Below are 27,068 nucleotides of genomic sequence, written 5' to 3' on the forward strand. Positions count from 1 at the left end.
TTTTTGGGGGGGGCATATTTTTCCATTGTTTGTTGGCAGTACATGGAAAAAAAAAATCTCACTGTATTATTTTACCATAGTGGAGCAGATCAATCTGGCTGTGATGATCACTAAAGTGAAAGTTTGAGTAAAATAATCAGATCAGATATGAGATAATAATAATTTTATGCTGAACAAAAATGCAGATTTTTTTGATAGTGTACTGCACTGTTTTTTTTGTTTTGTTGTTTTTTTTTTGTTTTTTGTTTTTTTGCTGTGGCATATAATGTCAAGTTTCGTATTTTAACTATCAGTTTAAACTTCAAGGAATGAGATTTATATTTAGAAAATAATCTATTGTTCAATTAGTTATAATTCAATAAAGTTAAATTTTGACCTACTAAAAAATTGGAAATGCAAGGATTTGCATTAAATGTGCTGAAATGCGGGGAAAAAAATTCTTTAAAGAGCTGACCAACACACACCTCATTTGCTAACATAGACTATGATGAATTGGTGGCAGTTGCTGAAGGCATATTAGGGCAAAGGGTGACCTGGGAGGGGTTTATGGGTAGAGAGTGGGATGAGTGTACTGTTTAATTGTGAGGAGTGAGGTAGAGTGACAAGAAGCAGCAGCAGAGGAGGGGGCTTGGTGGTGCTTGGGGTCCAGTAAGAAGGGTAATTTGGGGCGTCCAGAGTGAGGTGTTCCACCAGCAGTTGTCACTTCGGCAGTCGATGGTGGGTGGAGTGGCACATGTGCTGCTCTAAGCCGGACTGTCTTTCTATTCAGGACTTTGTATACCTCTGCAATCTTTGACTTGGACTACTTTGGAACTATTGACCTCAACATTGTGTTTTGTTTTCTGCTGTGTCATAGAACTTCCAAAACAACTTTTTGGCACCAAAAATCTTCGCTGGTAAGAGCAGTCGATAGAGATGTTACAGTTGGTTTGATTAAATTGATTTGATGTGAAATGAATGCTATGTTTCTTAAAACCATGAAGAGAGAAAGTCGTTTTTTTTTTTCTTTTAAGATTTCACACTACCTCGTCTCTGTTTAAAAGTCACGTTTTAGCTGAAGTTCTGAAAAAAGATGTTTTTCATGAACATTCAGAGATTTCTCGGGTCTCTAATCAGTCCAGGAAGCAATCAGTAGGTCTTTACGAGGTAGATATGGAAGAGTGCGAGGTGACTTGCTGTGTGGCCGGCTGTCCTTTGTCAGCTGCTGAACTGACATCTACCCAAGTCCCCAATGTGCTGAGAGAGGCTCAAGAGTGGAGGGAGGGTCTGTTGTAGTGATTTATGGTCGAAAGCTTGTGTTGTTGTGAAGCTCATAACGTCACACCTGCTCTTTTTCTTCCTTGAATTGAAGGCTTGCATGACCATTAATGGTGAGTTGAGTGCCATGACGCTTGTGCCCTTGACACCTGTTAAAACTATGTTCTGTACTTTACGTATGGTGAGATATATCGCATTGAATACAGCTGCTGGGGTTCTTTAACCTTTGCGATTACCCTGTTTTTACTGTGCTTTTTCCCAAAAAAGAAAAGGAAAAACACAAGGTTAATAGCAGGAGGTTGTTTTATCCTAGAAATAATAGGCTTATTTTGATTTCCAGGCTTAAATTGATTTGTCTGCCTTTGTGTTGTTTGTAGAAAAAGAATTACATCAGGAATTTGAAGGGTCTTGTTCTACAGATGGGAGATTATTACATGGATCGTGCGCTGCACTGTTGTTGGTTGCTCCATAGTGATCATCATTTAATTTTGGGATGATGACAGGAAATAAGTTTTCCTTTCTCAACATGGTTGTGATGTTTTTTCTCATTTCTACAAGTTTTATTGAGTTGGATTGGTGCCTTCTGCTTTTTAAACCAGTCAGAACAAGAGTGGATGGACTTGCAGGTCTCCAAGCAGCTGCTCCGCACTTGTTTTGAAAGGTTTCTTGACAACAAAGCCGACCTGGCTCGATCTCCTGTGACTAGATTGAAAGATGCCTCTCTGAGCTGAAGGAGCTTGTGCTTTCTAATGACCACACACACACACACACACACACACACACACACACACACACACACACACACACACGCGCAATCATGACTGAGTCTGTGTATATCTGTTACCAAAAATGTTTTCTATAGGGAGAGTGAAATTGTTGAAAGGACTACAGTTACTTCTTAGAACAGTGGTGTTTGTGTGTGTGTGCCACACTCCGTGGAGTGTTTATTATTACTGAGTACCTTTAGCATACTTGCGGTGCCCACATTACACAGTTAATGACAGATAAATAAACATAACGTTTGTGGTGGATGATAAAAATAGGTAGGTATTTTCATGCTGAAAAAAAAAAAAAAACAGAATTCCTCCTCCCACTCACCTGCATTCATGAAAATAAACCTGACAGCACTTGCGTTAAAGCACTATGTGTTAGAGCCAGCCGGTTGTCTTGATCTTACCTGTCTGGCTCTTGCATAAGGTCCCATTGATGAAAACATGTTCGACTAGTGATGTCAAACTATCGTACGCACGCTGACTCGGGCATGCACGCCCTTCGTCCTCGAGTGTCACATTGATGTCATTAGTGTTTTGTCTGGCGGGCATTCTTCTTTGTCACATACCTTTTGTTATTGTGCCGCAGCACATTTGAAACGATGGGAAAAGCTTTCAGGGAGGAAACCTGGATTCCACCAGACATCTCAAGAGTTGCATTTCAAAACTATTTGCCCTAATGAGGCAGATTATAGATTATAAATGATCTGATCTCAAAGACAAACAAAGCCCAACGTAATGGGTAGTACTTGAATGAATAATAAATTCATTAAATACTGCCGCTGCCAGAATAACTCTCATTTATAAATCAAATTGCAGCTGTTTAATTTGCTGTGATCCAAAAAAACAAAACAAAACACTGTATGTAAGAGCTAGTTCAATGTAATGGCACAGCGTTGATTGATTAGTTGTTTATTTAGTCATTATCATACCAGTTTATCATGTCATTTTTTTTTTATGTCCTAAAACTGTCAGTAAATAAAGAAATTTATGATCACAGGAGTTCTCAGCCTGAGGGGAAATTATCATGTCTGAAAAACAAATATATCCAACTTACAATTACACAAACAGTAAGAAGAAGCAAATTATGCACATTTGAGTATCTCCAAGCACTACGTATCTGAAGATTAAGTCATTTTAGATAAGGTTATTTGATCAAACAAAAATAACCATCAATGGCATGTTTAGCTGAGATTTTAGACATCGGTTTCAGTTCTTGAAAAAGCATCTAGAAGACTCAATTTGATTTACTTTAAGTGACTGTAATACACCTTTAAATCGATGCACGAAAACTTTAGAACTTGTAGTGACCTCTTATACATGCAAGGCCACAGCAGATCTTCAAATACATTTAAAAAATGCCTCAAGCCCTTATTAGATAATCTGAAGGATTTCTAATCAAGAAACAGTTTCACATTTTTCCTATTTGTCACAGTTCTTACGCGGTTACAGTTTATAATTTTAAACTCTTACCACTGGCTCCTCTAATCAGTCCACACCTTTCAGGAACAGGAGTGCCCCTGAGCATGTTAGGAGGTTTTATCTTTTGGTCATGATGTAACCCAACAGGCCAAACCACATTGTCCATGTTGGTGATGCAGTGACAGGGGTAGGTCTCAGATCGACAACAAATTACAGTTAAAGTATTGTATGGCCTGCCAACAAGTCCCCTATACTCCACATGGTTTCTAAAATTCAGCACAAAAGACATCTTTGTGAATCTGTGTTTGCACTCGCATACAGTATATACGTGCATTATGGGTATTATCGGGATATTTTTGCTGTATTCATGCCAGAGGCTATGAGCACAAACAGCAGATCAGTGACAGTTAGGGCGCCCTGTGTTAAGTGCGTAGGTGTGTTTTTTCTTTTTGTGCGTGCTGTTGTTTGTTTTTTTGTATACGTGTTTGGGAGTGTGTGTACGTGCTCGGGCAGACTGCAGTATTGATAGCGACCCAGCAGTGCGGGCGTGATTCACAAGCCATGAGGCACAGATCTTCTTACTACCCCTCCCATCCCATCTCATCTCTTGCCCCAAACCACCACCACCTCAGAAGTGCTGCCCTTGCACTGCATCAGCCCTACCCACTCTTTCCCACCTCTCTAAAGTCTCACCCATGATTGGTTAAGAGGAGAGGGGGGAAGGGGAGATCATATTCCACTGCCAGGGTTGGCAGCGCTGAAGCACAGGCACAATCACAATCATAAGCCAGGCTTCAGATACGAGGCCAGCAGCTCCCTCCTCCTCGTCCATCTCCCTCTCCTCCTCCACTATTTGTCACCATGCCCTCCCTTTACTCCACCTGCTGATATTCCACAAAATCAGCCATAGGGTTTTGTTGATATTGTAAAGATGCATGCTGGGTGATCTGAAGCTTGAGTGTGCTGGGAGCTGTGTCCAACAGTTGCCCGGGAACATGAGGCAACAGGCTGTAAATATCACACAGCTGGTGCTGGCAGAACACCCTCAAGGTTGGGCTCGCCGGGTCACATTTTCAGTGGCCCAGTTACACGCCAACCTTTTCCCAACCCCCAACCCTTCACTCTCAGCCCCATTGATGGTTCTATCTGTTTCCCAGCGAGGAGCAAATCTATTAGACTTTTCCTCCTCCTCTTACAAAACCCGATTCATTATTGTAATGCATCTTGAAGCTGGTGTGCAATGCATGAACCTTGGCATTAATGCCTTCAAGATGTCAGTGTCTCAGTGCCTATATGTGTTTGCAATTAAGACAGGAGGGGGGGGGGACTGGAAAAGACCAGGGGAAAAAAGTGGTTAGAATCCCAAGTGGATGCTTTTCATTTGTGCAAGAAAAATGAAATGTCTTCAAATTAATTTTCAGCTTACGAATTAATCAACCGATTAACACTGGTTTGAGCTCAGCCTGCCATTTAACCTTCAACCTTTAAATGCCCCTAACACTGGAGAGTTTATTTCTGGTCCTTCTGTTTTTAATGAGGCAGAAGAGCATGTTCATTTTGATCACTCTTCTGGTCTGCTACATCTTTTCTGTTTTTGGTCAAATTAAACCACAGGTGCAAGACCACCTCAGACACCTGCTGATTTGATTTCATTTGATTCCCAGTTGAACAGCGCATCTGATTGGATCATTTGTCAAATTGTATTTTGTCCAACTTGTCAGACCTATTTTGATGGAACCTTGAGTGATAAATGAATATTGGTAAATTATTGATCCATGTCTACCTCAAAGTGAGCCACAGATCAGTCATTTTCCAAGCCTGGTGCAGAGGTCATGACTTCAACAGCTATATCCAGGCAAACTGCACACATCTTGAAACATGAAGCCCTGAACTCCTGTGCAGATATTTAGGCTATGTCTGTGATATTTTGCCAGCAGGGCCTGCTTAATGATATTTTTATATATTTCATTAGCAGTCAATATAATTTTCTTATATTTATATCATGACAAACAGTCACTGTTACTGATAGTGCACTTTAGCTTAGCTTCCTTTAGAGGATCATGTATCTTTTTGCCAGTGATTGCAAAAACCAACAAGTTTGCTGGTTTGATTCTTTTCACGTAAGCTGTGCTACAGAGAGCAATTTGTGATACCTAGCTTTCTACTGATTTTTTTTTCTTTTTAAGTTTAGTTCTATGAGGTACTCTCTTATAGTCAGCATATTATGCATAGTAAATTGTGGCTGGCACATCACCAGCCACCATTTGTTACCATTTCCCTCCTGTCAGATCTTCTGGGAAAACTTATTTTAGGACCAAAAAACAAAACACATTTGACATCAATTGACCAGACAGTCCTGTCTGACACAAACTGACTATCAATCCCAGCATCAGTAAGAGTTATCGAAGTGTAATTTGAATCGAATCTTTTACGCTATTTAAAATTCGTGTTTCTTGACTGTGGCTTTAAAACACCCGATACTTTTCCACTTTGTGTTGTTAGCCAGAAGTCACATGAACCTCCCCGAAGTGCCAGCTACATCAACATTGGTAAACAGCAGCCAGTGATTCATGGGGCATTTTTTGGATTATGTATTCTTCACTTAAATGCCACTGGCTGGTGATTGTGTACCTCTGTTCAGGGTCACTGTCTGTTGTCTGAAAAAGACATTTTTTAGCAACTTTAATGGATGCTTTTTCTCAACAATAAGAGAGTTTATTGCCTCAGTAATTTTCTTTGAACAACTGTGTGAACATTGTGCCAGTGTTGTTGGTTTTTTTTTTATTTTTTATTTTACTTGGTCCTTAAGTTCAGAACAGCCTGTTTTTACAGCTTATTTTATTTCCTGTGTTGAATTTGTTCTCGGCTTGCATTTTTGTGCTGGTTTAACTCCTGGATTTGTGTTAGTTTTTTCATAACCATTAAACGTTATACGTCTGCTGGGTATTTAAATTGACCCTCATTACAATTGGTATAAGCACATACATATAGGTTTCAGACAATTCCCATGACATTGGCAGCTTTCTGTCCATAAAGCGTTAGAAACTGATTTTAGTCTAGGTTGATGTAATCATAGCTTGGGCTCGAATGGACAGCACATAGTGGGTGTCTGCAGTGGAGCTGGTTGCGATCAGCTTTAGCAGATGTTGGTGCTGAGTGGGAAAAGTAATGGATTTCTCTGTAGTCCTTTGGCAAGGCTCCAGCAGCCGAGAACCATCTTCACCACCACCACCACTACTCCTCCCCCTGACGGCCAACCCTCTACCGCTGACTGTTATCTCTTTGCTCCAGGCTGCTCCACTGCCACTTTACACACCAGGATGGTAAAGAATGGACATACAGGAAAACACACATAAACACAGACAAGCACAGAGACAGATAATACTCAGGCCTGACCAATATAGACGCGCTAGTGTTGTACTGGAGATTTATCATATGGGCATACCGATAACCTTCCCCCAAAAATGTTTTAAGCTTAATGACTAATGTATTTTCTGTTCATTATGAGCGAGTAAACATTCATCAGCTTAAAGATCATTGGGGAAAACAATGGTCATAACTTTTCTTAGGATCATCATGTTTCTTTTTAACCAGGCGTATTCTGTCTCAAACTCATTTTTAAAAATTAACTCAGTACAATGATATAAGAGTCAAGTTGGGGCAATGTCTAAATTAGCATTTTCTTACATGCCACGCAGTCTATGTTCATTCACACTAGTGAAAATGGCATATAACATACATTTGTAGTTATTAGCTGACATTGCAGGGTGCAGTGCGACACTAAAAAACCCGTGCCTGAACCCATAACAGCAGGGAAAAACTGCTGAAATAAAGCACTTATAGTGTATTTTAATTAAAACTGTCCTGTTTCAGGTTTTGTTCTGCTTGAATTATCACTCATTTCTGACCCAAATATCTCACAGTAGCTGTCAGACTTTAGTGTGCACACACAGAGATGGATCATCATCTGATTACATCATGCCGTCCATCGTAAAAGCCAACAGAATGCTATACTGACAGAGATCATGTTTAACCCAAACACCCTCTTTTCCTGCTACATTTTGTGGCATGCAAGTGTATCTCTTTCCCTCCAGGTTCTGGCACATTAAGCCCGTAGCAGAAACATTGGTCGTATTGAATTGGAAATATCGAGGGCAGTGTTAGCCTCGGGGGCAGCCAGGCAGGTTGTCAGAAGGAAGGTCAGTAGTTCACAAACCTTGACTGGCTGGGAAAATCTGGATGGCATGCCCTTTAGCAAGTCATTTAACCCCTGATTGCCCAAAGGAAGATTCTTTTATTTTTTTATTGTCTGACTGTAAAAGACAGTTGCAACATGAAGCTTCCAGCTACGGCTCTGCATAAAAGTGAAGCAAGTTATTGCAGAATAGAGCATTCTTGTCAACTTTTTCCTCATGAATAAATGTTAAAATCATAATATAGCCCCTGTACCTCGTGGGTTTCCACCCACATCATTGGAATAGAAGATTTGATGCTTTGAAATGTTTAACAGCCAGTAGTAGATGTCAGGGATGGTGATGCACTGCAATATTTTCTAACCATTCTTTTTATGGACTAATCTTTGTTACAGACTGTCCTAAGGCTGTGACCTGATGTGCCCTCTCTAGAACTTAGCTGACACATTTCTACAGTAACAGTATTTTTCATTTTTATGCTCTTTATGATGCTCTCTTAAGGCTCTTTAATTTGATGACCAGATTCTCAGTTGGCTTACTTTTCTGCATTGTGCCTTTTTTGTCTTTATGAAACAGCACATTATAATGGATTGCATTTTTTTTTTTAAATTGTCAGATATTTTGAGGCTGGTGGGTTTTTTTGGTACATACTATAGAATGTAGTGTGCATCTTCAAAGGACACTGAATACAACCCCAAACTGATGTAATTAAGAAGAACAGAAAAGAACTGACATCTTGTACGAATACCGTATTTCCCGGACTACAAAGCGCACCTAAATATTAGCCGCACAAGCTAAAATCAGGAGAAAATCCTGTTTTGTACATACATTAGCCGCACCTGACCAAAAGCCGCAGGTGTTTCAATGTTGACTCATCATATGTAAGAGAATATGCACAAAGGGAATTGTCAGGAAAGAGATGGCTGTTTGGAGACATCACTTTTATTAATATTTTGAAAAACAAGTTATGGGTACATATTTGCACATGTAGTACATAACAGTAGCCTACAGCACACCAGAAAAATAGATTCGGCCTACCTTTTAGGCTCAGGTGCAGTGACACAGCTTTAACAAGAAGAAAAGTCAGTCATTCACCACCATCTTTCTCTTCTTCCTACGCACTAAAACCACCAAAGTCCTCTTCTCCAGTGTCGGATACAAACAGGCTCAGGATGGCTTCGTCATCCACTCTTCTTCTCTCCTTCGTTGTCACTTTCAAAACCAAAGAAATCCTCATTGTCAGTGTCAGAGTCGAACACCCTCAGAAGGGCCGTGGCGGTGTCCTCCTCTCCATCATGCAGCAGTCCAGCCCTTCAAAATCCGTTGGTGATCGTGGATGTTTTCACACTTTTCCACGCTGTCAGAATCCACCGGTGGAGTTGGGCATAACTTGCTTTTTGGGCATAACTTGCAAGTTTATCGCCGCTCATCATCCACGACTCCCGCTGAACGCGTAGCGCTACTTTGAAGTTTGTTTTTCGCGCTACTTCGTACGGCACTACGTTGCCTGGCGGACGGACATGTGACTAACATACCACTCTTGAACCCCGATCCTTCCGCCAGGCAACGTAGTGCCGTACAACAGCGGAACACACAAAACAAATCGTCTTACGATATGACAAAAATCATGGACAATCTATAGAAAAGCCGCACCTGACTAAAAGCCGCAGGGTTCAAAGCTTGTGCAAAAAGTAGCGGCTTATAGCCCGACATTTACGGTACTTTTTTTCATTTCTAGATTTCTTGTGTGGTAGGGCGTCTCTGCTTTGGTACAAAGTGTATGAAAACATCTCGCATTAGAAGCCACAGAGCTTTATCAACTTCAAATTGCCCAATTTATCTAAAGAGATGATGAATTTTTCATCAAACCTGAACAGCCGATATTTGTGCTTAAAAACTATAGAAATGTAGCACAGCTGTACTTTCAATGATTGCAGTTTCCTTAAAAGTTCTATATTCCTTTTATTCAGTTTTCCTAACTCCAGCCATAATAAATTGTTAAAGACTAGCCTTTCAATGGCCTCTTGGGGAATAAAGCATATAAACGCATTAGGCGTTCCCCAGGGTGCTAATCTGGGTCCACGGTAGATTCCTAATTATCAGTGTTTATCTTTTCATTGTCCAGAGCCTCTCTATCACTCGTGTCTGCTCAGTGAAGTAACAGACACACTCCAGGCTCTCCGCTTCCCATGTGAGAGCAGAGATTCTGCCTGACATCAGACATGGGAAGCGAGCTGCAGCAGCATGAAGGGTAAAAGGTCGAGACTTGACCACCCCAGGCAGATAAAGCAGCCTTTTCATGTGTGATCAGCCCACAGCCTAAAGACAAATCCCTCAGTTTGCTGCCTTTGAACTTCACTGCAACTGCAGTGAGTCCCCTACTCTCTCTGTGGCTGACAAAGAGAGAATGAACGCACACCCTATTATTTTATTAAAATATTTCGCCACCACTTCTTTACTTTCCTTCATTTGAAGCTGAATGAAAGGAATGAATGTGCAACATAAAGAAATGCCTGCTCTTTCCAGGAGTACACTAATTAGGTGATCCAGGTAGAATTCATTATCCTTTGCTAGTTTTCCTATTAAATTGGTGATACTGAAAATGGAGACGAGGAGGATGAACGAAAGCGGATGAGATGGATTTTTATAAAATAATTTTGTTTAAGGGGCTGGAACAAAATATGTGAAAGATCTTGCCAGTATAATACATTCAGTTCCTGCAGCTCACTGTAGATGCTTAGTGTAAAAAATCGGGCTCAGGCAGCCTCCAGTTCTCCATCAAGCCTTTTTACAAAGCAATTATGACATTCATAACACTCTTTCTTCAGCCCCCTTCCACTCTTTCCCATCAGTGCATAATTCATAGGCAACTCATCTCCAAAGCTAAGCCAATTGCATCCTCTCTAAACGAGCATGCAGTGCAGCTCCCACAGCAGCACAAAAGGAATGTCAGTCTCATGACAGACTATTTCACGTTCTTTGTTTCATAAGAATGGATGTAAATAGAGGGCGTTCTTCTGCTGCTGCTCTCCCAGGTAGAGGGAATGCAAACAATGCTGCGGACCTGATGTGTGTACTTGCTGCTTTCCAGATGATTTAGCTCTGTAATTCTGCCACTTGGCTGCCACTGTGTGTGTGTGTGTGTGTGTGTGTGTGTGTGTGTGTGTGTGTGTGTGTGTGTGCGCGCACGTGCAGGCTGTGCTGTGTGTCCACACAATCTGTATGTATGTATATATATATATATATATAGAGTGCTATTTTTAAAGATGAACCGTAAATAGTAGTAACAGGGCCTAAAACGGTCTTTGCCTCTGTTGCCATTCCTGGGCTGCTGCCGTCTCATTCATTCATGAGTTTGCATGAATTTGCAGAAACACTCTGGGCTTTCTTGCTCTGACTTGCCCTTTTAAAATATGGACTTCGTGATGTACCCATCCTCTGTTTTTGATCAGGCACCGTAGCGTATCCCAGACCACCCTTATTTCATGGTTAGTTAGACGTATGAGTGAATTAGACACACGTTTTTACACTCGTCATCTTTCGCTGTTCTGCATGGAATTAGGTCAGCATTCAGTTTAGGTAATAAGGCGTAATGATATTAATGGTCAGAAAATGACATTCGCCATCCTGTCTTTTAAATATGAAGTGTCACTGGAGATCTGCCCACTCATTTTGTTTGCAGATGTGTCTGGTATCTTTCGTGAGAAAATCTGTTTGAAAAGACTGAAAATTGCATTTTAACCACATTGATTATTTATATGGATATTTCATGGATTTAAAGGGAGAATAATTCCCTTTAGCATAGTGCAGATCGTCATATTGTCTTGTCACTACTGAGCTTCCTGTAGAGAAATGATCAATGCATAAGACGGTGTTTTGAAAATGGGAAATGAGCAGAATCCGCAGACTCTCTAATGTGCCTCTGATCGGGGATTCACATTCGGCGTGTCAGGCGGCCTGGGCCGGGCAGCCGGTTGCCGTGGGCGACCAGCAGATCAGTGATGTGGCGGTGATGCCTCTAATGAAGCTGACACAGCACAGCCTCCCGACTCGCGGGCCCCTGAGGGCCTCTTGCTCTGCATGTAGAGCCACAAACACTCCCACCCCCCTCACCTACTCTTCATTTTAGCCAAATGTGCTTCTGATTTGATAGTGCCTCAAATGGATTGCTGCATCATTTATTCTCTTGTATATGTTGGGTTTGTAGTAGCTAAATAAGGTCATAATATACAAACAAAGCCTCGCTCTCCTTGCCCTTTTCAGAATCTCTGTCTCTCTCAGCCTGATAAATGTCTCTTGTGTTGTTTTCCAGAAGCTGCCCAGCTGAGGTGAAGGGGAGGGCAGAAGATCCTAGTTCAGCTTGAGTGTGGATGACCTGCCCCCAGAAACAGGACCATGATCTGAAAAGCGTGCTGTACACAGAGCCCCGTTCTTCCTTTCTTCCTTCTCCCTCTTTTTTTGTTTTTGTTTTTTTCTATCTTGCTGGTGAAAGCCTCCCTGCCTGGGTCCTTCAAACAGGGTCAGTGTGCACAGCGAGGGCAAACTGAAAGCGAATAGAGATTCAAAGAGGAGGAAAAGTAACAGCAGCCATCCGTGACCTCACATCTTGTCACTTTCCCCTGATCCTCCCACTGCAACACCAGAACCATGGGGAGGAAAAAGATCCAGATTCAGAGGATCACTGACGAACGCAACAAACAGGTTAGAACAAATGACCTGAACTGTCATGATATGGAAAGAAACTCCTGTTAAACTTTCCTGTTTCAGAAACCAAAATTAAAGAACTAAAGTTTTCAACAAAGTTAATATAAGTAGCTGGATAATTATAAATAGCTGGATTTGTGGATCAGTCCTGTGGTATTTGAAAATGAATCCTGTATTGACCCTGTTTCATGTGCATGCATAAGGAAATCCCAGACGCCCTTGTAGTGAAGAATATGATAAATGTCATGCAGTGTTAGGTAATCAAGATTTAATATTGAGTTTTATTTAATTTTTTCAGGAGCTTAATTTCATAAAAACTGGCATAATTATTGTAAGGAACTTGTAATATAAAATGAACACATTAAATAGCTTGTTTGCAAATGTGGTCCATTGCTATAGACATTATGTTGTTCATATAAGAAATGAATTGCACAGCTTATACATTATGATGTACATTTATAATAAAGCTGGACCTTGCAGTTGTTAAAATGGGGTAAGTATCTCTGCACAGACAACACTAGATGACTTTGATATGTCGCCGAGTGGGTTTCTTCTGCTGATAGCACCACTGTACCACAAGGCAGTTGTATTTGACCCATCTGGAGTGATCGTGGGACAGTTTGTGTCATTACTTTATCTTCTTCGGTCTCAGTTTCCACTTGCTTGAGAAACTTGCAGCAGAAAACACAGGCAGCACACAGTCCAGACATTGTTGTTAACTTTGTTAATGCACTCATTAGCTATGCTGTAGCTAAATGGTTACACTGAAGGCTAAAGACAAAATTAACAACCACACACATATTTGTTTAATTTCTGAGCTAAACTTCACGATCCAGTCGGGAGTGTTAAATGACCCATATATAGCCAGTAGATGCAGGCTTTCACTGAGCTGATTTCTCTGTATAGCTCTCATCTGTCCTGCTCAGATCTAAGAAAGAAATGATCATTTTCACTTTTCCAGCACTGAATTCCATTGTGGTGACAGAATACTTTAGCTCAGGCAATAAGAAATTCCCACAGGGATCCTTTCCGTTTTTCATATGTCCCATGTAGCATGAACAACATAGTTGCAGCTCTCTCAAGAGTGCCACAACAGAACAGTATAATAGCATTGTGTTTTATGAGGCTCATATGTGTCGGGGGGTTTCTCTGACACCTCCCCTTCCTACAGTGGAAAAAGGCAAGAAAAAAAAAAGTATGATATTTCCCCAAAAAACAGACTCGGTCCCTCTGGTTACATCAGTGGCATTGTCAGAGAGGATAAAAGGGTAAATGATCCATCTAAAATGAGTCAACTGGTAAATGGGCTTCGCTCCATTGAGCAGATTGAGTAATGGATTTGACGTGCCCACCTTCAAAAACAGAGAGAGAAGAAAAACAAGATGGAGACAGGCGTAGGGAGAGAAACAAGGTGCCTGACTGAATAAGACCCGAGCAGTGTAAAAGCGAGGTGGCCGTAGGGTTTGGAAAATCATCCTCAGTTTTCTTCTCATCAATCTTAGCAGGTTGCATTTCGATAAAGAAGAGGAAGCAGTGCCTGCAGGGGGTCGGTGAAGTATGATGACTTGTTATTCATCAGTACACAATTGGACATAAAGGAGGAATGGGTTGTAGCTGTTTCTGCTCGAGCAGCCAGTGTTTGTGTCAGGTGTTGAACAGTTTATCAATAAGGTGATGAACTCTGTGGTAATACATGATCATAATGTCACAATCCCAAATTAATCATTGACTGCGATCAAGCGATTTCCCCGCAGAAAATGATTTCTTAATCACTTTGTCAAACCAGTCAGCGTGATGACATTCTGATGCTCCTATCGAACCGAAGCTGTAGTGAGCATTTACATTTCACCTTCTCCCCCCCCCCCCCCCCCTTTTTTTTTTTTCTTGTTTATCTGATGTTCTCAGTGAGAGCAGTTGACACAGTAAAGCAGGATTCAGTTGTTCTCTCAATGACATTTAGTGTTTGATATGGAACAGACTATGAAATAAGTGGTTTTTAGAGGCTTTCTCTGTGTTGCTTCAGCTAATGAACAGTGCAGCTTCTGAAAGGAAATCAAATGAATTTTGGAGTACATGCAGCCCGTCACCCTCCTACATGTTGATTCAGAGATGCTGCCATAAGCTCTGCAAAATAAACAGCGTTCAGAGTGTGGGCCCCGGCTGGAAACATGACAACATCTCAAATACCACATTTCTTACAAAGACAAAGACGCATGAAAAAGAACAGGACTGGCATGTTGGAATGCTTTGATTTATTTGTTTATTTCTTTTTATGGAAGAGTGTTTGTCACATCAAAGATAACACAGAAAGAGTTGACTTTTCATTAACACTGTGACCCATTTTAGCAAGAAGATGTAAGAAGAAGAAAGATTCGCTGCCAGAAATCAAAGAATCCTGAATCGCTAATCAGATTTATGTTAAGCAACAGCTGTAGTGCATAGTGCAATGCAAGAATTACATTCATCATCGGCTTGTTTTGGAAATTAAATTTCAAGGAACAAGAAAACTCACTTAAAACTATTACTCCAGGGATGCTAGTATAAACTATCCGCTTAAGATTTATCTTTTTGTTTTGCTAACACTGACCCCAAAGTTAGAGATGATATTTTGATTCTGATTTTGCATCAGATTTTGGGGCAGTTGCTCTCCAGTACACTGCTTCTCCATCTGTTTTTCTTTGTTAAGTCTAATGAGTATTGTAGTCGTGCATTTAGCGTCACTATTATTAGTCCATCATACCAAACTGATTGGAGAAAACGTGATTTCACAGACGTCTCTATGATGTGTAGTTTTAAATATTAAGAAACCCTTGTGCCTCAACTCCCATTGCAAAGCATTTTCTGATCATTCAGATTAGAAACTGTTAAATAAAACATGCATGTGCAGTAAGCAAATGGGACTTTATCAGTTTATGGTTAATTCAGATGATCAGCTATTAGACACATCAAAGCACTTCTTTACATTTATGCAAATATTTATTGATTTTAACATTTAAACCAGCTCCTGATACAGATTTAGCATATTGTAATGAGTATTTCTGTATTGTCGCTGACTCTAAAAGTAAACTAATTTAAGCTTGTCGTGCCATTAATTTTTTGGGGGGTTTTTAACATCGCTGTTGAATTAATTGTAGGCCTGTAGATCAATTATTGGGGCAATTTCATGCAAAATGTTCCAGTGGGAATTCACATACCCATCTGTAGAAAAAAAAAATAGATATGAGTCAGGTGTAAACTAATCCTCAGCGGCACCCCCAGCCAACGTTACAGCTTTGATGCATACGTTCATAATTCAGCTAAAATCTGAACATGAACTTTTCCAAGCTAAAGATTGTTCTACAAAGTTGAGCATTTGCTTTTTGCTTCCATCTAGCAAAACATACAATTCTAAGCCATGTTTCTGAATCTGCATGATCTTTTACACATGAAAAAATCTCATGTGCAGTACTTTTTTATGAGCCTTGAAGCAGCTTTCAATAAATGTTTTAAAATATCTGTGAATGGAAAAAGGTAATTGTGCAGAATTTTTTCTTTCACTGCTAAATAAGTTGAATTTCAGCATTTCAGCTGATCTAAATTTTTTTCAAGTGTAGCCCATTGTTGAAGAATAATCAGTCTCCTAACTGAAGTAGTTGTAGTTATAGCAAATTTACTGAGAGTCCACAGGATTAACATTTTAGAACAGATAACTTTTAGTAGTTGTTGGAATATAGTCATGCATAAAGAAGTATTTAAAAGTCTAACGATTTATGAAGCATTAAGCATCAATCTGTTGTGTGGTGTCCGCAGCGATGTGGACATTGTATCGGCCTGCTCTCTTGAAGTGAGAAGTGATTGTGAAAGCAAAGCTGTTGATCTCCATTCCTACCCACACCTGTGGCCACAAGCTGTGGGTAGTGACCGAAAAAATGAGATACAAGTAGTGGAAATGAGCTTCCTCGGAAGGGTGTCTGGGCAGAGCTGCTGCTCCTCCATATTAAAAGGAGCCAGATGAGGTGGTTTGGGCATCGGACTAGGAAGCCTCTTAAGGCATCTGTGAGGTGGGATTTTTTTGAGCATGTCCTTCTGGCCGAAGACCCCAGGGTATACCCAAAACATGCTTGGGTAGCTTGAACACTTAGTGCTCCCCTCAAAAAGAGCTAGAAGAGGCTGCAAGAGAAAGAAGCTAACTGCAAGTTGACCCGAGCACTATCAAGAGCAATCTCGATACCATTTGAATTATTCTCCATAGTTTCTTATCTTGCATATAAATGGATCCAATGCCACTCTCTTAGACTGCAATTTGTAGCTCTCATCCTGTTCTGTAGTTCATCGTGAACTGTAGTCCAACGTGCAGAAAAACCCCTGTGCTGAGATAACCCACGTTGGAAAGCAGATCAAGATTCAATTTTGCACATGCACTGTAACTCTAAACTTCTAGGCATTATTCAACAGAATAGCACATGAGAAAACAAATCTCTAACACACTAATATTAGACACTTGATGTTTTGTTTTTTGTTTTTTTTACCTGTCAGCTATTGCACCGATTTGCACCGATGGCACACATAGTTGTCTGGTGAATTCATAGCTAGCAGAGGGATACTGTGTGTACTGTATCCTGCACACTCAACCCAGGCGGCGTTCTGGCCTAAATCAGTATTTCCAGTAGTAAAAACTCTCTCTGAAGTGGACTATCTCCTGCGGTGTGCTGTGGAAAAGCAGAGCTTTGACAAATGGTCCAGCATCATTCTCCCAACATTTTCCAGAATTCATATGTGGAAAAAAATGAAGGACAATACAGTGTAGCGATACCATAGGACAAGAGAGACTCTGGAGAAGCAGCTGATTATTTTGCTCGTTTGTTTGTAGCACAGTTCTTGGCAATTAAAATATTACTAGAGGAGCACCTTAATTAAAAGTGAAGAGGATATTGTAATGGCAATTTACAGTTCAATTCTGTCTCTCTTTTACACACAACAAATGCAATTCCAGTAGATACAGTTTTATTTACAATAACTTTTGAATCGCTTAACATTTTAAAATAAAAATAGCATATCATTGTTCTGTAGATCCTTGAAAGCTCGTACCTGTACTGATTAGTATAGTGAGACCCGGTGTATTTATTTATTTATTAATTAATTTTTTCCTCAACTGTTCAAACTGTATGTGTGAGCGAGACTGTAAGCTAGCAAATGAAAGAGAGGGTTTTGGCTACAGGAAACAGCAAGAGGAGGTTGTGGTTGTCAGTGGTGGTTTCCTCATCCATCTGCCACACAACCACAACCTCGCCAAGACACATGCACGCACGCACACGCACTCAAATGAAACCACTCGCCCCCTTTCTTTCTTACTCTTCTCACTGAGGATGTCTTATTCTTCAGTTGCCATTGGTTACCTGGCAATTCAGCTCTTAATGTCAATTACCTCCAGCTTGTTTATCCTTTGTGGTAAACAGCAAGATTGAAGCTCAGACCAAAAGTCACTACCCCACTGCTTACTTTTTTCTAAAAAAAGAAAGACGGACAGAGGTTTTGTTTGGGATGTGGGACTGATTTTGTTTGCTTTAAGCACTGGTGGATGACCTTATAATTTTTTTAGGGAGCAGTTGTTGTTTGCAGTGGCTTCTCTCTACATTACCAGTCTTGTCATCCCGCACAACTGTAATTTCCTCCCTTACCAACATCGCCACATAATTTATCTGCTCATTCTGTGTGTGTGTCTGTGTGTGTGAGACAGAGAGAGAGAAAGAGAGGAAGAGGAGTGGAGAGATATGTAGATAGGCAGAGAGATAAAGATGGGGAGGGGGTGTGGGGGGTGAGATGATGGTAGCAGTGTGTGATGAGGTGGGAAATGGGGGGCGGAGGGGAGGAGAGGAGTCGGTTGCCCATGGATACGACCCCGATATAATTTGATTTGTGGCAGCAGGAAGCAATGAGTGAGCGAGTGCGAAGGGAGGGAGGAAGGGAGGATGTGGAAAAAGCAAGAGAGAGAGAAGAGAGGAAGAGAAAACGAGGGCGAGAAAATAAGAGAGGAGAAGGAGGGATGAGGGAGGCTTAAACATGTCGGGTGCAGAAAGGAGCAAGAGATGGAAGAGATGAAGTGATTGTAGGAGAGAACGATGCACAGATTGAAGGTCTCACTTGCTGCTTTTCCTGCTTTCATCCTCAGTGTCTCTATCTTATCTCTACCACTCTATTTGTTCTCTCTTTCTTTCTGTATTCAATTCATTTCAATTATAGTTTCAGTTCAGAACTCAGCTGCCAGCGGAGCATCCTTCTGCCACAGAAATGTGGCCTCTGTCGATGCAGGTAAACCCTAAAGGCAGTATCAGAATATCATTAATACGTTTATTTGGCGACAGATATATTATAATGCATTGTAATTACCATAAATGGACAAAAAAAAGCTCAACACTCTCATTCTTAAACATAAAACCAGAAGATGGTTATTCCATTAGGGTTGCAGTTTTGCTCTTAAAAGCCTAGTAAATGCGATTAAATTTTGATGAAGACTTTTTTAAAGGTCTCGAATATCTGTAAAAAATTGCAGTGAAATCAGTGCAACGTTTGTAAAAACACTTCACTTAATATTAAAAATGTCAGAAATATTCTTGATTTTTTTTTCCAATTTAAAAGCAAAAAAAAGTAAACCAATCAGTCCATTACTGAAATTAATGTAAAATAGCTAAAAATCTTCAAGGTCAAACATGTGACTCCCTCTCCCTCAGTAAACGTCACCAATCTCCAGATGTACAGAACAAAAAGCTTTCTTAGAATGAGAATCAAAGATTTAAAGGGACTTTAGGACTTAAGGTTACATAAGAAAGTGCAGTAAACTGCAGGAAACTTGTAAGCATGCTGCACTTCAGGTCACAGCCACAATCATTGATGTCACAGCAGGTTTTTGGCTTGCACGTCTGATGGAAAATGTGTTGATGTCATTCGTGGGTGTGGCCTGAAGTGCAGCATGCTTGAAATCTTTCTGCCTCTTCAACACCATCTGTGTACACATTGACTTTTATTTCCATTTCTCCCATATCAAATGCTCGATATTGTAGCAGTACCTGAAGCTTTTTCTTCTTTTTCTTCTGCTAATCTTCTTCTCCTTGCATGTGTTTGTGTTTGTGCAATCCTGTGTGTTTAATCCAAACAAAGCCAAATCTCTCTGGATTGTAAATACCAGTTGGTTATAGCGGGGAAGCGCTTCTAAAGCCAACCGGCAGACAACAAGGGACCCTGTGCTTTAGCAACACTCCCAGTTCTGTTCAGCTTGTTCACAACTGAGCGGGCTTAAGTGTGTGTGTGTGTGTGTGTGTGTGGGTGTGTGTGTGTGTGTGCGCATAAGGGGAAGGGAGAAATAACGTGTGAGAGAAGGAAAGTGCAGAAAAGAGAGCGGGAGAGAGTGTGTGACATAGAAAGAGAGCATGGAAAAGAGCATATCATAGTGTGAAAGTGACACAGAGCGAGTGTGACGGGAGAGAAAGGAGTGTACGGACTGAAGTGAAAGTCTGTGCACAAAATACAATCTGAGTACTTGAAAGAGCATGTTTAGACATTCTGTCTAGGAGTCTTTTTTTTCCTAAAAATGTCTCTATCTTGTATGTTTAATACACAGTGCTTCCATGCAGTCAGTCTTGCTTTGTCTCAGATACCCAAACCATACGCTTCAGAGCACGATTTGTGCCGTCATTAGAGTCTGGAAGTGCAAAAAGCTCAAATTACACTTTCAGTTTAACTGAGAATAAGCTGGTTTGAATGGCTCTGGTCCAAAATGATATTAAGTCAGGTCTTGAGGGGGAAAAGCTCAACATTTGCGTAAATGTGCTTTTTTACTTTCCTGCCAAGATTGAGAGTCACAGTGAGGTCAGATAATTTACTGTAAAGCTGCAAGTTGTCAGTTTTACTCTTTGGTTTTTCATCAGATAAAACAGGATATAACATGACAATTAGAGAGCTTTAGGGGAGCTTTGACAGATGCTAGCTGTCGCTTATTCTACAGTCATATTTAGTATCAGTTTTACTCTCAGCATTTGACAGATTTCCCAGTGTGTTCCTTTCAGTTTCATCATGCCTTGTGTCTTATTTGCAGATTATAGGTTTTTTAAATTCTGGTGAACAGATTTTTTTTATTTATATCTATATGTTTTTATTCAAACACATTCAAAATGTGTTGTATTTCAAGCTGAAATAACAAAATCCCTTTCACTTGCTTCATTTATTTTATTTATTATTTGTAAAAAAAAAAAATGCTGAGTAGAACTTGTGTGCACCGCCTGCATCCTTTTCAAAATATTGGCTTTAGTTTAGGTTTAGTATCCAGTTTGTCTTAGCGTTAGTATGCGATTTGGGTTGAATGAAAGAAATATGGTTATCAGCATGTATTTTTCTTTCTTTTTTTCTGTAAATGGTTGCGACCTGTACATTTTGACATTTTAATTTCGTAAGTGAACATTACTCTAAACAGACCCTGAAGAAAATTTTCCTCTCGTGAAAATTGAAATAGATCTTTCACTAAAAATCTATAATCTGTGGCTTGTTGCCAGATCCACACTCTAGCTCCGTGGCCCACATCATCATTCAGGACCAAGAGACTCCATGAAAACCTTCTTGCCTTAGAACAAGAAATAAAATGTCAGAATATGTAGATAATGCCCTTGTTTTCATTTCAGTTTAACTTCATTAATAGAGTGTCGTTTATAATGTTATAAAATTACAATTGTTTTAGGGAACTATGAATAATTTTACTAAGATTGTGTTAGAGCTCTCTCAGCTCAGTTTTCGTTTTTGTCATCAGGTGACGTTCACCAAGAGGAAGTTTGGTTTGATGAAGAAGGCCTACGAGCTGAGCGTCCTGTGCGACTGCGAGATCGCTCTCATCATCTTTAACCACTCCAACAAGCTGTTCCAGTATGCCAGCACTGACATGGACAAGGTCTTGCTGAAGTACACAGAGTACAACGAGCCACACGAGAGCCGGACTAACGCTGACATTATCGAGGTAAAGCGTGGAGACGGGAGGGAGGGCAGTGGGTCAAACAGCAGGAAACAACTGCGTCTTTAACACCTCAAAATCTTTTTAACATCCTTAAAAGGTCCACTTTCCATTTGATTACCTTTATTTTAATTAATTAATACATTTATTTATTTTAGCAGATGCTAGGCTTAAAGTAATCTTGACCTAGATACACTTCCTGAACAAACTGTGTTGCCTTCTGTTGCAATAAGGCTTTGAGTATCATAGTTTATTGTACATCAAGTCATTAAAAGGGGAAGCTGGACATTTTCAGATGTGTATTGATTAACTTTCTTCCCAAGAATAAGATTAGAGATTGATATCACTGTCATGCCTGTTTACTTGTAGGCAGGTTAGAGGCAGAGGGTGATTAAGGTAGCTTAGCTTAAAAAAAAATCTGCTGATGTGATATATTACATCATGTTTAATCTATAAAGAAGCCAAAGTCACACTAACCTTCAGTGTTTGTAGCAATCTAACCTTCTTCTAAATTGTTATGCATTATAAATTAGGCTTTAAGAAACTGAAGTGGTTAAACACTGCATTTTTAGAGGTGTCATTACATTTTTTAAAAAACTTTTTATAACCCACTGTTCTTTCCTGAAATCCCTTGTTACTGAAAAGTAACTATATATTTTAGTATTTCTTTACTATTGCCCAGTTCAGAATTGTGGAGTCCAGTCAGTCCCAGTGCTGTTTATGGTTGGATTCTGGCTCGGTGCCTTTGAGCTTAATGGGAGTAGAGAGATAGGAACAGCTGGGCCTCCCCATCTTATCCCCCGCCCCCCTTAACACTCTGGCTTTGGTCGTATTGTTACCTGGAGACCTCTCTGACAACAACAACAAAACACCAACAAGCCAAAGGACAACGCCTAGAACCAGTTGGAAACCACTTCAGCATAAAATGCCCACCAGTTAGAGGAAGAAACTTCTGAGAAAAAAAATCTTTGTTCATTTACATATTTACTAGAAGAGAGGTCAACGGGTTAGGTCAGCAGAGAAAGTGTGAGGGCAGTCCGTCAGTTCCATTTTTATGTTTTTGTAATAGGAATCCATTTGCTTCCTAACGTCTTTCCTCCCTGTGGGAAAAGGCTTCGCTGGAGCTTGTCAGGCGAACATGGAACATATTCACATGCCTTGCTGACCCTTTTATACATAAGGACCCTCTTATGAATTCAACACGAGATGGTTAGGTATGATTCAGCGAGCCGTGTGCACTGCAGTACAGCACTTACGCTTCATATGGAGCGTTGACTTAAAGCTGGATCTCGCCTGGCTTTGAGGTTTTTTTTCTCACTGAATATTGCTGCAGGAGTTCACGATCAGTCAACCACAAACATTGTCAACATGCAGTCACCGCCATGGCTTTACTGTCATGTTGAATGCTCGGGCTAAATCGTATTTCAAACAACGCACAGCAAAACAGCAAGGTTTGAAAAAATGAGATGGCTAGCTCATGAATGGATTTAGGCCATTATTAGTTGGGCACTAGCATTACCTGATCTGTGTCAGCAGCAATTTCCCAATCTGAATTTTTTGTCAAATTGCCCTTATGATTTTGGAATAAAACCTTGTGTTGGCAATGGCCTGAGAACAACAACATAATAGAGTGGGAGTGATTCCCTCTTTTATCAGCTGCTTCTAAATTGCAGAACGTAGTCCTATAAAATTGAGATTGATACTACAGCAATAAATATTATTCGAACCTTTTGTTCTCCACTAGTTTTTGATTCACTACATTTATGAAGTAAGCGATACCAACCTGTGTCCCTGGAGTGATGAACTTTGACAGCAAATGATGAGTTTTATTTCCCTTTTTCAGGCTATTTCAAATACGTTATTGGAAGAAACCCACAGGCTGCAAACATTGTTTGATTCGATTTATGAAGCGCTCAGAAGCTCATCTGACCTCTAACTGCTGCTTTAAGGCGTAATTCTTTTTCAAGTTCTCTCAAACTGTCCACAAACACCTAAATCAATGGCTAGCTACAGTTATGTGCTAAAGGTGTTTTTGAATGGAGAGCGCTATTTTCCATTGTAGGAACCTACCTGAAGGACTCATTGATTGAATTCAGGTCCTGGATCACAAAAGTCCCAGCTCTGGGTTTGCATCTGAGGATTCTCTGGCTGTGAGATTAAATCCTCTTTCCAACAGTTTTCCTGAGGAATTTCTGATTATAAAAAGCTTTTCAGACCAGAACTGTTGGGAAACCATTTTCCTTGAATACAAGAGAGGGTCATACTTGAAGCTTGAATTACTTCATATATAGCAGAAAGTAAATTCCACATTCAACTAGATCTGATTTCCATCTGTTTTTCTGTTGATGGGATCATTTGGTTCTCATCAGAAATGGCCAAAATAGCACTCTAAAATCACACATGGACAAAAAGGAATTTGCCAGCCTAGCTACATTAAGCCTAAAGAAAATGCAATGAATAACAGATTTATCTAATTTATTTCACAAAGGGGACTTTGTCTGAACATACTCCTAAACTTCCTGAGTTTTGGGATTTGTCATTATTGGTTATTATTTGGTTGTGTAGAGGCATGAAATCTTTGGGGCCTGAGCAGAATGCTCCTAAGGGGAATTTCATCCAATAAGGGCTTGCATTCAGTAATTGCTGAAATCTCAGTGAAAGTGTTGGTGAAGCAGTTTTGTGTTTGAGTGGGCTGAAGGTAAGACTGAGAGTTTGAGGCCATAATTTTCCCTTCACCTTTCTGTCTGTCAGTTTCTCTCTTCCTTCTACCCTTCCTGGCTTCGCTTCCTCGTAATCTCCTGATTCACTCGGTCACGACAGTTTTTCCCTTCTTTCTTGTCCTTCTCTTTCTGTCTGTCTCAGAGTGTCAGCAGTAAAGCCTTTCTGTAGGCTGTATCTTCAGCTGCAGATGGCTCTTAAGTGTGTGTGTGTGTGTGTGTGTGTGTGTGTGTGGGCGTTGGGCTGCTCCGGGCCACATCAGCTCAAGCTCCACTGGCTCTGTTTGTGTGCGTACATGTGTTTGTGTTTTCGAGTGTGCCACTCTGTCTCATTCTGTCTCTTTTTGTGTGTTCATTAGTGTGTGTGTATCTATGTTTGAGTGTGTATGTGTGCATGCATAAGTCCACCTCTTTCTGTTTGCACGCTCTGCAGTGGCCCATGAGAACGCCTCATACAATATTCAGGCTTGGTGAGCCTCTTGGTTGTGTCAGCTTCTGTGTGTGTGTTTGTGTGTGTGTGTGTCCTACATGGGAGCTTCCTGCCTATACCGGCCTTTATACTGCCTGCCACCCATTCTCTTAATAAGTCAGGAGGCATTAAGCAACATTCGCCAGCATTTGTCCTCAACTGTCCCCTTCCACAGATGTACTGCATTAAACACCACCTTGTTGGGCAGGTATCAGTGTCGTTTGCCCCTGACATTTTCCATGAATTCTTGCTATTTCACATTACCAGTAGAGTAGCATGAGTCATTTCAGTATTAAAAATAAAACCCTCAGAACCTTTTTCAGAATACGTTATATAGTGTACTGCTAATAGCTGCACAAAATAGCAATTAAGTAAAACTGCAGCTTATTTAAATGTGTCTTTGTCACTTTTTGTATGGGAAACCTAAATCTCCAAGGTAATGAGTAAATACAACCATTGCATAAACGTAGTGGAGGGAAATGTGTAATATTTAGCTCCAAAACAGGTTGTTGAAAAGCAGAACCATTGACAGCTGTTAAGGAGCTGATATTCTGCATTAGCTGGAAATTGGAAAACATTTGGCTGACAAAACATTTGAAAAAAAAAAGATGATGCAACACAGTGGTAAACATGCCCCTGGTCCTAATTTTTAAAGCATTTTTGCTGGCATAAAATTCAAAATGAACATCACTGACAATAGCATTTCTCAGTTTAGTTTAGTTTTTACTTTAAATCACTTACAGGCTTTTAATCATTTGCAAATCATTGAATTTTGTTTCACACAGTGTAATCACCTTTTTGGAAGCAGAGTTATTGTAAACATTTGTCTGTAACGAACAGTGTATTTGTTGGGGACTTGTTGGCAGATAAATACACGCTGGGTGCTCAAGTTAGGAATGTCCATGTAGAATTTGGTCAAAAGAAAGTACTCAACAGTGTCTGTGTTTGTGGCAATGAAAGGAAAAGTTCCCCAGTACAAATGTGTGGTTTGCTGAAAGTTTTTGGATAAACAATGGAGCTTTGTGACACAGCGAAATAAGATAGATCTGGCTTTGGATGCCCTCAAAGTACTTGTTACTAGAATAAATATAGTGTTGGTTGTTGACTGTAACAAAAATAAAGAAGATCATCACATGTATCCTTTTAATAACTCAGTTTTGACTAAGATTTCATTAGATATTTTCTTGGCAAGTTATAAGGGACAAGAGCCCAATGTCTTTACTTCTCTGAAGGGCTCTTACTGTGAAACACTAGCAGGAATTATTTAGTTTTATTAAATAATTGCTGTAAAGAAATGCAGAAAATTTGCAAAGTAAAAATGACCTAAATCTGTTAACATGTTCTTGTCCAAAAGAGAACCGCCGTTTAAACAGCTTGAACAGACTTGTGAATATTGTAAAATACTTTTTATCTCCATGTGCAATAAATGATAATTATCATTTTGTACATTTTGTACATTTAAATGCCGCAACTGTGACTGGACGTGCGTTACAGAAATGCTAGACATAGAGGGTGAGGGGCTTTCAGTGGCGCCCTGTACAGTCGAACAGTCAGTGTGACAAGATTGGCGAATTATACAATAATTATTAAAGATTATCTGCACTGGCACATGGTGTAACATCGCTGGTCAAGGACAGAGCTGAGACATACCGAGTGACGGAGCGCGAGAGTGAGGGAGAAGAGAGAGGGGATAATTGGATAGTCTCAAAATGTGCCCATTTGCTGCTCTGCCTCTGCAAGTGCTTTTGAGTATAAATTATGAAGTGTGGATATAGTCACGCAGGCACACGCAAACTGATACGTGCACGTGCGTACACAGTCTATGCTTCGTGTATGTTGCTCTGTCTATGCTGTACATGCATGCACCTCTGGGCCTAAATGCCTAGATGCACTTAAGTTCATATTGAGGTGTGTATATGGGTGTGGGTGTGTGGACTCTATTCATCACACAGTTAGACATTCCTTCACTTCAGTGCAAGCTTGAGAGGCTGTGCATATGCACACACAGCCTCTCTCTGAGATGCACGTGCTGCTTGAAAGTGTGTGTGGGCAGCCTGCCTCTCCTGTCAGAATGTGTTAATCCGCTTGACTGCAGATCCCAATCAGGGCAAAGAAGGGAAGTGAGCGAGAGACAGACAGAGGGAACACAAGCGAGCGCAATGCTAAAAGAGTGGGGATGAATAGCTGAGGAGAGAAAGCAAGATGGGCGGAGAAGGGGGATGCCCTTTTTCCTTTAAGCGGCTCAGGGAAGACAGATCTCACCAAGAGCTTCAATGCTCGTGCTTAAGGACTTTGGGCACCGCCCTGATCCTCCTGGGCTGCAGCCAGGGGAGACTCACATATTGCGAAACATTACTTGTCAGTATTTTCCTACTAAGCAACAGATTGAGTTTGTTGCTACAATAGCCCATAGCGCTTCAAACAAATAGTATACAACCCCAGATTACCCCACTTAGTGCACAGTGAGAAATTCACCCCTCTGCAGAGTTGCATGCCCACTTCTCCTCTGACGTCCTCTCGCAGAAAGCTGATGCCTGTGTTGTCCCGTAGATGCTCCTCATATAA

At 40.5% G+C, this 27,068-nt stretch overlaps 1 protein-coding gene across 8 annotated transcripts in view; it reads left to right on the forward strand.

Moving 5' to 3' along the window:
• Positions 1-578: 578 nt before the first annotated feature.
• mef2d (myocyte enhancer factor 2d) overlaps positions 579-27,068 on the forward strand; it is a 75,218-nt gene continuing 48,728 nt past the window's right edge. For 4 of the 8 annotated variants that reach the window (XM_085423643.1, XM_085423641.1, XM_085423642.1 and 1 more), the window contains exons 1-3: positions 579-896; positions 11,955-12,343; positions 21,120-21,323. In XM_085423643.1, the coding sequence (XP_085279769.1) occupies positions 12,290-12,343; positions 21,120-21,323 (258 nt within the window). In that variant the 5' untranslated portion in view covers positions 579-896; positions 11,955-12,289. The remainder of the gene's footprint in view (positions 897-11,954; positions 12,344-21,119; positions 21,324-27,068) is intronic. The other 4 variants (XM_085423647.1, XM_085423648.1, XM_085423646.1 and 1 more) reach the window with 1 other exon arrangement.

This window comes from Rhamphochromis longiceps, linkage group LG11 (assembly GCF_057381845.1).
Source record: "Rhamphochromis longiceps isolate RC_006_pf linkage group LG11, R_longiceps_female_GT1.1, whole genome shotgun sequence".
Classification (NCBI taxonomy): domain Eukaryota; kingdom Metazoa; phylum Chordata; class Actinopteri; order Cichliformes; family Cichlidae; genus Rhamphochromis; species Rhamphochromis longiceps.